This window comes from Protopterus annectens, chromosome 4.part0, assembly GCF_019279795.1.
Source record: "Protopterus annectens isolate FY-2018-M chromosome 4.part0, PAN1.0, whole genome shotgun sequence".
Taxonomy (NCBI): Eukaryota; Metazoa; Chordata; order Ceratodontiformes; family Protopteridae; genus Protopterus; species Protopterus annectens.
The window spans coordinates 519,209,280-519,221,407 of NC_056733.1; the positions used below are offsets into that span (position 1 = coordinate 519,209,280).

At 41.2% G+C, this 12,128-nt stretch overlaps 1 protein-coding gene across 1 annotated transcript in view; it reads right to left on the reverse strand.

The window, feature by feature from the left end:
- DDX54 (DEAD-box helicase 54) overlaps positions 1 to 12,128 on the reverse strand; it is an 841,349-nt gene that overhangs the window by 298,661 nt on the left and 530,560 nt on the right. Inside the window, 1 exon segment of the mRNA XM_044068440.1 lies at positions 10,073 to 10,267. Within this exon segment, the coding sequence (XP_043924375.1) occupies positions 10,073 to 10,267 (195 nt within the window).

Here is a 12,128-nt window from a genome sequence, read left to right on the forward strand (position 1 = left end):
GGAAATAAAACCTGTAACCGTGGTGAATGATATCCAGAACCCATCTGTCTTGGGTAATTAAATCCCAATTTTCTTTGAAAAGAGACAGCCTTCCTCCCAAAGGAGCTGCCAGGCGAGAATGTACTGGCAGCTGAAAAGGCAGGTCATTGGGTCTGCTTACGAAAGGACTGACCCCTGCCCTCACCAGAAGTCTGAGCAGGTGAACTCCCTGTCCTAGGCCTAAAAGAACCTTGAGCTCTGCTTCTACCACGTCTAGACCTACCCCTAGACTGGGAATCATAAGCAGGATAAGTCCACCCCTTAGTAGGCCAATTTCTACTAAACTTCGGAGGCTGCACCTGCAAAAAATCCTTAACAGTTTGCATAGACTTAGCCTTGTCCTCCATTTTCTTTAAAACTGCTTCCACAGGCGAACCAAACAACACATCAGACTGTAAAGGAGCATCCAAAATCCTTGTCTTAACATGCTCAGCTAAGTTCTGATCCCTCAACCAGGCGTGCCTACGAAGAACAGAACCAGTGGCAGCCACCCTCGAGGAGGCCTGCACAGCATCAAAACCACACTGCAAGGAATGCTTACCCACCTGTTCAGAAACATGAACTAAATCCTGCAATTCTTTACACTCAATACCTTCCGCCAGAGCATCCACCTTAGACTTCAATTGTGAAAGGAGATAATTCTGATATTTTAACATATGAAACTGACAATTCAACGCCCTCATGGCTAAAGTGGAAGAAGTATACACTTTCTTTCCCCATCTATCCAAAGCCCTTGCCTCTTTATCAGGAGGAACAGGATTTTTAACCACAGAAGCCTTCACACCTTTAGGCCCCTGAGAGACAGTTTCTGGGTCTGCCCTAGGACTCTTAAAAAGATACTTATGGGCTTCAGGCACCCTATAGTACCTATCCGGTTTAACTGGGGCAGGAGGCAGAGAGTCAGGATTCAGGGAAGCCTCTGCAAAAACATCTTCTACCACATTCAGAACAGGAGGTATAGCTAAAGGCCTATGCTGGGGTAAAAACAAGAATTCTCTAAGCCTCTTCCTGGAATCAGAGAAATCTTGACCTTCCCATTTAAAATGCTCCCTCATGGAATGCAGAGTCTCTGAAAATGAAAAATCCTCAGGAGGCGAAGCTGAAGGAGTAGAATCATCCACATCAGAATCAGAATAAGGAGGATACTCCTGCAAGTCTTCAGCCGAAGACTCAGAAGCCTCCGAACATTGCTCAAAACTCTCAAACTCAGGTTCCACCCTAGGCCTCTTATCAGGAGGGGGCATAGAACCTCTAATCATTGTAATCAAATCCTCTGCCATTTTTAGCATATGCTTCTTAGGCAAAGACCCTGAAACACTCGGAGAAACCCCCACTGAAGCTAAAGCAGGCCTGCCTCTTAAAGAAGCCTTAGAAACAGAAGGCGAGGCCCTAACCACCTTAGGAAGAGAGGGAAGAACAGCCACCTGAGAAGCCCCTTCAGGCTGGCCTACTTCCTGAGAGGATACATCCTGTAACAGTAAAGTGTCTCCCTGAGACTCCAAAGAAACTCCTGGCAGAACCTCCGGCTCCACTGAGCCTTCTAAAGAACCGACGTCCGGGACTGTCGGTTCTTCCACTCTAGGCTTCCCTGCTTTGTCTTTGCGCTTTTTGGCTGAAGCAGGCGTCGGAGCATCCGACGGCATTTTATAATTACAACGCTTCCCAAACACTAACCTGGCACAGTCTAACCTTCTCTTAATAGTGCGTTTGTTAAACCTAGCACAAGAGCGGCATCCAACAACGTCGTGCTCAGGCCCTAAACAAGGTATACACAAAGTATGGTAATCCCTATGAGGTATCTGTTTCCCACAAGAAATACAGTTATTCACTTTTTCTGACATCCGGTTAAATACTGAGGCAAGAAAAAAACAAAATATTCCCCAACGGGGTACTTAGCCAACTTTGATTCGGTCTGAAACTCTGACTTCAGAAACTTTCAGAACGCCAACCTGCACTCGCAAAAACTGCTTCTGCATCGGACCATGCGGCAAAAAAGACTGAGGATATGACGTCGGTCATGCGCATTAGTACCCTGATGTACTGACGTCAGTCTAATGCGCCGTGACCGACGACAGCCATATACTTTGGTATTCGGGCCGACTGGACAGCGGACTACCCAATAGTTAGGACTGCAGCAATGTGGAATGAAGAACATCTGGGAAAAGCCGAAAGAAGAACAACATCAGTATATGTATGTCAAAAATATAGATCTATATCTGAATTCCCTGAAAGAAAATCCCTTACAGTAACTGTTCCAATCCATCTTTAAAATGTCAATTTTTACAAGAGCAAAAATATGTTCCCATGGACTTAAACCCATTCATCACGGACATTTCACAATGGGAAACATTTTTCTCACCCTTTGTGAGATATAAATATACTTGTGAAGGCATCCACACAAATATCCTAAACAATTTTGCAGATAAATAAAACAGTCTTTTTTTAATGTAACAACTTTACTACAACCAATCCCATACAACAAAGTGCATTCTCCATGCGTAGTGCACATAACCTTCCTTAGCAGCTGATCAGTTACTGTATTATTTTATACCAGCCTCCCTTAATTTACATATCAGATCGAGCCCAATACTAGGGATTACAATTCTCAACGGCTATTCAAATATCTTTCATTATAGCTTTTAATGCAACATGCATAAAATTACATCAGCAACAAAAACACATATCCTATTTTATTAGTTTGCTACACACTCCTTACCTTCATATCTATTATAGTTAGATTTAAAACTATATACCATCCCCCTTCTCCCCTTTAGTAGCCCCCCCCCCAATTTTTGAGGCATCAGTTCCCTTTTCACTGTCTACTCTCACTCCGTTTCAACTATTTTTGCCATCGTCTTTTGAATTTAGGTATATCCTTTGCCTCCAATTCTCTTCTTTCATTCTCCATTACCTAACCATCATCTGCCTTACCTCCTCCTCCTTCAGTGCATTTTTCCTTTTCCATTTTTTGGTCATTGCTTTCTTAGCTATCATCATCAAATAATCCCATCATCTTTTTTTCTCTAACTTCCTTCATATAATTACTGTTTTCAGCTCCTCCTGAAATTTATTCAGCAATTTAAATTCTCCAACAAATATGACTCCATATGCCCCTCTCCTTCTCACATCTCCACCATCTACTTACCATGCCTGGAATAATCCTAGCCAATCAAACAGGTGTATAAAATACTTATGGATACATTTCCATGCAAAAATACAAAACTTTTGTGCCTTTGTTATGTATCTTGGAAGCATCAGGATATTCCCTCTCATCAACATATCTTCAGCAATTTCCATTTCCATCTCTCATTCCAGTCTCTTTTCCTGTCTATTCTCACTCTCCTCCCATTTTCTCTTTTACAGACCTGCTATAGTTTTACCTTCAATTCTCCTACTTTCTATTTTTGAAATGAACTTTGGTATTGGGGCTTCATCCTCCCATTTTCCTTTATTCTTTTCCATTGCAATATTACACCATGGTTCTCCCATTCCAGACTGTTCTCCAATTGAAACCATTCCTTAACTCCTGCCAATCCTTCAGTTTTCCTACAACTTGTACCTGATGCCAATATTGCACCCCCTGCTGTTGCTTTGACCATCAAGTTACTGATTCCTTACCTGATCTTCCTTTTTTCTTCCAACAGGCAATATCTTAAACCTCCACTGTTCCCAGACAGCTAAGTTCAAAATGTTCCTACATACTCTCTGCATCTGCCTTACCCATCTCAGTTTGATATACTTGGTCTGTTTCTCTAGTAACACATTTATAATATCCTGTCCTTCTCTTAACATATTTCCTTCTGTAATAACATTTGCTTTCATTCCACTTTATAGTCTACATCCACCATCCACAATACATTTACTATAAAGAAAGCCAGCAGATGCTTTTTCAGATCTGGGACCTCCAGTCCACCTTTCTCTGTTGTTCCTGTCATGCTACTCCCAAATCTGCCCTTTGTCGCCCCCCCCCCCCATACAAACTCCCTACATAATTGTTTCTCTTTCTTTAACAAATTAATCTTTGGTAAATCCCAGAAAGCCTTTCATGGATACACAAACTGAGGAATAACGGTCATTTGTAATACTTTAATTCTCTGATCCATCTCTAATCCAAGTATAGTCCATTCCTCCAGTTGCTTCTTAATTATAACACTCCTTAATACATTACCTTTACAGTCTCCTCTACAGTTTTGTCATACCTGCTTTGTGCCCCTGCATATCACTATGTCTCCTAACGATCTCGCCCTAATCTTCGCTTTAGCCTTAGCATTACTATATATATTACTCATCACTTCTACCAATCTTTGTTGAAAACCACTTCCTTTCCATTAGCTCCATGTAGTAGTGCCAGGCCACCCTATCAAAAGCTTTTTCTGCATCCAAGAATATTAATGCTAGCTGCCTTCCACTTTCCGACACCTCTTCCATCAGCAGTAATTCTTATATTAAATTATCTGTTGTTGTTCTACCCCTCTACAAATCCCATTTGGTCTCCATGAATAATTTTAGCCAATATCTTTCCCAATCTATCAGCCTAAACCATCATAAACACTTATAACAATTGTGTAAAGAGACTGGTCTGTAGGACTCTGGAAACCTATCTTTTCATTTTTTCAGTATTACAAATATTACTGCTTCTTTCCAAGATGGAGGTGACTCTTCACCTTTCAAAATGTTATTAAAAATTTCCACCCATCTTCTAATCACGGTTTCCTTCTGTAATTCCCATAATTCTAATGGCAACACATTACTTCCAGGTGATTTGCCCTTCGTCTTCAAGCTAATTCCACTTCTCACATTTTCTACACATTTCCTGTCATGCACGTCTAATTTCCTTGAAAACTGCCACCTCTGCATACTTCCTCTTACCCTACCCTTCCCTTTCTCCCAATACCTCTCTTGTCCTTTCTTCCTCTGTATATAATTTGACAAATTAACTTAAATCCCTTTAAGATCTCTCCCAGTTTTGCTCTCCTGATCTCCTCTCTCCAACCACTAATTCATATATTCCCCTTTCCATGTCTTGATGTCTTAATTGTACTGCCAACACCTTAGTCATATTCTGGCTAGCTTTAAATTCTTTCCACTGCTATGGTTTTATGCCATATTTTTTCATGATTTTGCTTGTGTAATATCTGCTTGATCTCCCTTTACCTACACTGCTTCCCCTTCTTCCATCTTCCTCAGCCTCTCTGTGGCTTTATTAGTTCCTCCATTAACTTCTTTCTCTTCCCACTCCACTTTTTCCCTCTGAAATATCTGTATCCTTACCTTTATAAAAGTGTTGATTTCTTCCTACTCTTCTACAGTCTCTAGTATATTCATTACAGACTGACTGACTTACCTTCTCTAATTCCTTCCTTTCCTTATGCACCAGTCAAGTCTACTGGAAGCCTTCAACAGGTCTGTATCTGGGCAGAAGATCCAAATTCTACTCAAAATCCAATCACTGCATGATAAGCTCTATGTTAACTTCTCTTCACTCTATATTTCCTTTTGTTACAGAACTCTTGGCTATCCCAGACCAACTATTATGCCTTCTTAAATAAAATGTGTATTCTGCTCCAGTCACTGTCCACTTCTTTCCTAATATCCACCCAACCAACATTTTTAAAGTAGTTTTTCAAAAACCTCCTCTCTCTCTCATTATTTTCTGGTCCTAGGTCCGGAATCCACCTTCCCTTTCTTCATTGTTACATTCCAGTTCACTAAATAAGTCTGTACTCTTTCTTAATTTCTCACTTTCTCACAATCTCTCACAATATAAGTCTCAATTCCTTTATCCCTGCATTAGGTGGAATGTACACCACTACAATTATTACCTTAACCTCTTCTACTGTTCCTTTTAGTCCTGTGTATCTACCCTTATCCCCTTATTGTACTCTTCATCCTTTTGAGTGTCTGTTTTACTAATAGTGCAACCACTCACCTTCTAGTATTATGCCAAATTTGTTGCCGCTATGTATCCTCCCCTCTTCTGCTGCTGCTCTCTCATTTTCCTTCTTGAGAGTCTATTATCACCACCACTTGTGCCTGCGTGTTTCATAACTATCCCAAATCCCTCTCCCATTTCCCCCACTTTCTAATCAGTTTTACATTCCAGGCTTTACTATTTAAATGCAGCTCCTTATCTACAGTCACTTCTCCCATTTCATTTGAGTTCCTTACTCCATCTTATTTTCCTGTCTCCTGCTCCTCACCACCTTTTTCTTTCATCTTCCTTTGCTTTCAGTCTCATTTGATGTCCATTCTGCTAAATAATTTCAACCACAAAGAAAATGTTTATTAAAAATGAGTACTTTTTTTCAGTCACTGAATACTTAAAATTGCTTTCAAATTGCTTACAAATAACCATTAAGCTTAATGCTTCAACGACTAATTACAAAACACATTTAAAATTAAAGCTTCATTTAATCCAGTTTTCTTTTGCATGCACTTAATGGGCAATGCTATCTCAGTTCTTTCACATCAAAGGCTGTCTTCTCCATCTCCAAACCTTACATCCAGGTATTTATTTCATTTATTTAACATTTATCAGGAAAGTCCGACTTGGAACAAAGCCAATTTTCGGCAGAGGTCTGGGGAGAAACACTCCCGATGCATGTCTTTGCAATGTGAGAGGAAACCCACAATGACGCAGGGAGGACATGCAGACTCCGCACAAAAGGCAAGCCGAGAATTGAACCAGAGAAATTCTTCCTGTGAGGTGACAATGCTCCCGCTGCACCACTGCGCCGTCCAGGTATATTGCATCAGAAACAAAAAGTAAACTATAAGAATGTTAAATTGTTGTATTTATGAGTATTTTATGCCAAGATATTTCTTCCCACAATATTTACTTCCATGGACCCCTGTCTAGCAGGGCGACTGATGTAATCCCCGGGGTGAATTTCCTATCTCCCATCCAATCGTTAAGGTTCCTTCTGAAGAGGGCCAAGGAGGCGCTGCTTGACATGTATGGGCAGTCTATTCCAGAGTATGGGGAGTCTCTGGGTCAGGAACCTATCTCTCCAGCATGTTTTGTTCATTGTGATGACAAGGTTTAGATACCTGCGTGTGGCTCTGAAGGATTGGGATTTCTTTAAGTAGAGCATGTCCAACAGCTCAGGGTCTGATATGGCCCAGTATGTTAAGCATAGATTGTCTCTGAGTAGACTATGTGCCACAGAGTATAGCTGGAGTTTTTTTTAGACTGTCAGCACAGGGCATCTGCTTTAGGCCTGTGATTCTTTTAGTGAGGTATTTCTGTGGCCTTTCCAGCTGTTGCAGATGTCTTTGTGAGGTACATACCAAATGGGGCATTGTACTCTATAATGGGTCTAATGAGGGATGAGTACAGAGGGACAATGACCTCCTTTTTTCTGGATGAAAAGCCTTAGTGATGAGGTGTGCCACATAGAAGGATTTCCTGACTGTTGTGGCGATGTGGTTATCGAAGGTAAGACCACTGTCTACCTGTGTCCCAAAGTCTCTCATCACACTTTCGGTGTTTAGTGTACTGCCACCTATGTGGTAATTCATGGGTACATGTTTTTTCCCAAAAGGGTTAATTATACATTTCTTGGCATTACCCTTGAGCCCATGGTTTTTGTAAGGCCCTTTTGTAGAATATCCACATCATTTGGAGATTCAATAATGGCTCCCAGTTTGCAGTCATCTGCAAACTTTGTTAGCCAGAGTCCCTTAGTGTTGGCCTGCACTTCAGAGAAGTAGATGTCCAACAAGAGCAGTCCCAGGACTGAACCCTGAGGTACTCCACTTGTCTGGAGATGGATTTGGAGTCGGCTACTTTTACAGTCTGGGTTCTGTCAGTAAGCCAGTTGGCAACCCATAGAGTGACGTAGGGATTTATGCCTAGCTTAGTAATTTTATCAATAATGCCAGAATGGGGGATGGTGTCGAAGGCCTTGGCGAGGTCCAGATAGGCTGTGTGGACCGCCTTACCCTTGTCCACATGCTTGCCCCCTAGCACCCCAGCCAGGTGATTACTCACATCTTGTCCTCTGTCTTCAGCCAGGGCTCAGTGAAATCCCCACCCAACATGCCCTCCCCACCTCCACCAAGGACAGGCACACACCCATTCTCCCTGCATGCAACATTAAGTGTATAAACTAGTAATCATACTTGGGTCATCTGGGCAAGAGTCAACAATTCATCACTTATTGGTAGATTTTAAGCTGCCTGGGCCACAGTTTTAGGCTTTCGTCCTCTATATCACAAGCAAAGGCTGGGAATTCATTTTGTACTTTTCCTCCAAGAAAAAGAAGCAACTGCAGTGAGGGTCTTGGCTTACATCTTGTGGTCACATCAACACTGAGGGTTTGAATTTGCTGGACATCAAATGTGAATCTCTTCTGAGATGAGCACTAGGATCAAACTTTACAGGATTAGAAAAGAACTGTGGCCTGCATGACCTGGACATGGTCTCCAACAGCAGCATGTGGTAGCACGTGGGCATAAACAACAGGAAGTAAAACAGCTGAAATGAGGAGTGGGCATAAACAACAGGAAGTAAAACAACTGAAATGAGGACTGCAGAACTCCCAACAGTTAAACCCCCTGTTATCTTACATAAATTCACCAAATGAAGCAGACCAATATCAAGAAAGGCAATCACTTACCTATTGTACTTTGTCTCCTTGCCAATTAATACTCATAACAATTATACTTGCAGACCAAAGGGCCAGATCAGAGTGCAGAATGGAGATGAAAAATGGTTTATAGGACTGGTAATAGAAACTATGTTTAGCATGCTTGGGTAAGATCTGTGCTGTCACTGCAGTAAGAACAAGAAGGGCTTACATCAACAGCAGAAATGTCCATATGCCTTCTATCCAGCAGTGATACACCAGTAATAATTAAAACTTCTACATTTATCACACGTAAAAGATGAAAGTATACAATGAAGGAAACGCCTGTTGATGGAAATGCCTGGTTTCTACTACGTCTCACATGTGACTAAGACATTTCTATCTTCAACTCTGCTCCTGCTGATTAGACCCGTTCAGCAGGCTTCCGGAATGAACTGCAATTTTCAAACCAGAAGCATACGAAGCTGTCCCACATGGTAAGAGATGGAGCACTGTGCTTATCAGGAATAGTCGTCTTCACTGATTTCTACCATCAGAAGTGGCAAAGGGAACCAACAAGGTCTGCTAACAGTTCAAAAGTTGTTTTTTAATTCAGTGGGTTCAATGCACAGTTGTACATGATTCTCCATATCCTGTTGTCAAAATGTCTCAACATCCTGTCCTTTCAAATGCACAGTGTTCACAAAGATAGTTAAGCGGTTTGTACTCAAATGTAATACCAGTTCCATGGCATGGAGGGATAAAGCTTGGATGCTTCCCAGATGCCATGATTTGATCAGTAATCTATGCACTGCAGGAGATGGCCAGAAATGAGAAGACAGTAGCCAGTGCAAGCTAGCTTAAACCAGGGAAGGGACCTATTTAAATATTGTTTCAGCAGCACCATTCAGATGATGTCCAAAAAGGTGTTACATGTGTAAGGGACACTACAATGGGAGGGAAAAAACAAGCACGCAGTGCCTTTACTTCAAGCAAGTACTGTGAGTTTAAGGAAGATGTAGTAGGCACTGCGTTGCTTGCTTGCCAACAGTGAAAGTTGTAAGCTTAGCATACAAAAGTCCTAGCAGTCATCAAGAATGATTTAACAACAAAACTAACTCAATATCCATGACCTTATAGAACAAAGACTGCTCCCAGAACCACCTTTAGCAGAGGTGGCTTTCAGTTTAAGGGCATATAAGCCTGACTTGCGGACCAAAAGTACATGGAAGTAATAAGGTATAAGACAAATGTGTGACATGCACCAGTGTTTGATCTGCTTCCTACCCTTTGCTAACTCAAATTAATAAACATCTCTTACTATGTGAAAGAGGCTAAGCAAATTACAAAGTAGTTTTTTGGATACTCCTGTATCAAAATTCCAGCACCCTGTAGCGTTTCCAAACTTGGGTTAGCCATGGCTTATTCTAAGAATAATCAATATTACTTAAAAATATACATACGGCAAGGTTTTCTTCATCACACTCTGGGTCACAGGCTTTGGCATCACTCTGGTTCACAGATCTTTGTAACTCCTTTATTTGTTTCTCCTCTTTACTTTTGCGGTACTTTTGTATGGTGCGCCGGTCTCTGCTTCGTTTGGCTCTCATCACTTCACTGGCATTTGATTTATTTGTGGAGTTGATTTCAAAGATTGTCTGCCCAAAGAAAAATGCCATTAAATATTTTCAAAATAAACTTTGCAGCTTCTGGGACCACAAAGATGGATAAAAATATTCAGAGAAGTAGTTAGTGTGTGCACAAGTGAAAAATGTTCTCAGTTTCACGAGACATAAAATATGCCCAAACACCTTAAATGCATTGTTTTTGTTGTGTGTTTTTGACTAGCAGTAAGGATAAAGAAAGCCAGACAAGTAATGCATCAGGACTGTAAAGCAGTTAGTCACAAAATTGGAACAGATGCCAAAAAATCTGCAAGAATACTCACCATAAAAATGCAGGTAAGCAGGTACTCATTACATATGCAAATCTCTGCGAAAGGCTCATGCATGACATTCATAAAAATGTGGACAAGTTTCCCACCTCTGCAGGACCTACACACTCCCTTATCCACACTAGCACTCTTAGAGCCTTAAGATACAAGCAAACTAAAGGAAAATTCCACTCACACTGGGGGAAAAAATACATCTGTCACCATATTTTGACATTCTGTGCTACGCATGTTACCAAAATACCCATTCTTATTTTATTCTACCCAAAAATGGCCATGAAGAGAATTATCAAACTGACAAGATCTGGTTCTGCAGTAAACTCATGTTGTTGTCTTTCGGCTTTTCCCGGTTAGGGGTCGCCACAGCAGAACTCCAGTCAGCTAATGATTGGCAGTAGATTTTGACGAATGCTGAGGTGCCAGCTCAACGTTCAACCTACAACGAAGGCACGCCCATTTACGCATGTCTTTCGAACACCCACCCAACCACCGGGAGGACCTGCAGACGCCACACAGAAGGCACTCCCCCGCACTCCAGCCGAGAATCGAACGGGAGACCCTCTTGCTGTGAGGCAACAACGCTACCCCAAAATGAGAACCGTGTCCTCTGTAATAAGCTAGTCAAGTTGGAAGCTGTACATGAAAGGGTTAAACTTATAAAGCATGTGGTAGCAAACAATCTTGAAAATTCCACTTGTTATTCAGGGGAATAAAACAGGATGTTATCACTCAAACAAGCCTTTACAGCAAGACATGCATGAAATGGAAAGGAGATCAGCGCTGCACATTTCAAAGTTGATTTTAATTCTGGAATTACAAGAAAGATGAAGGAGTAATTTAACTCAAAGGTGTCACTTCCTCCCTGACTGCAGACAGACAGGACAACAATTGCCCAGAGCCAAAAGAAAAAAATTAAAAATGTGAAAATATTTTAAGCTAAACAATAAAAGTAGCTTTTGCATTTCTTGTTCATCTTACGTCATTTACTCACATTTCATTTGTTTAAACACCACAGTGTGCACTGCAAAGTCAGCACTGTGATTATGTTACAGTGCAACAAAGCCTTTTCAGTACTACTGACTTGAATGGGACAATTCAGTCTATGTAAGTAGTGCTGCAGGCATGAGATTAATGCATTATGATCAGTGCTGTTATCAATCAGTTAAAAATGGGATGTTCTCTGCACCTTTTGCTTAATGACAGTGAAGTTTACAAGGGAAAGAAGGCCCTGCCTAAGGAGGCTTTGCATTTGTCTTAGCAGTCTGTCTTAGTGACTAAATGAAAGTTTGAACTGACCTGAATTGTGTACTGAAGTACCTGTTGTATCACAGCAAGAGACAGAGAGAATGTGCGCTAAAATGACTGACGCTGTCTTGAGAAAGTTTAGGATCCTGGGCATCAACACGTCATCTGCAACCATTCAGGAATTTCTAAAGGTATGTGAGATGTTATACTAATTCACAAAGTATGAAACGGAACTGTTTTCCCCCCAGAAACTATCTGTAAAATTTTCCACTGTATTCTACAGAGTTTACCAGCAAAACTGTTTTAGTGTAGCCAGCACAAGA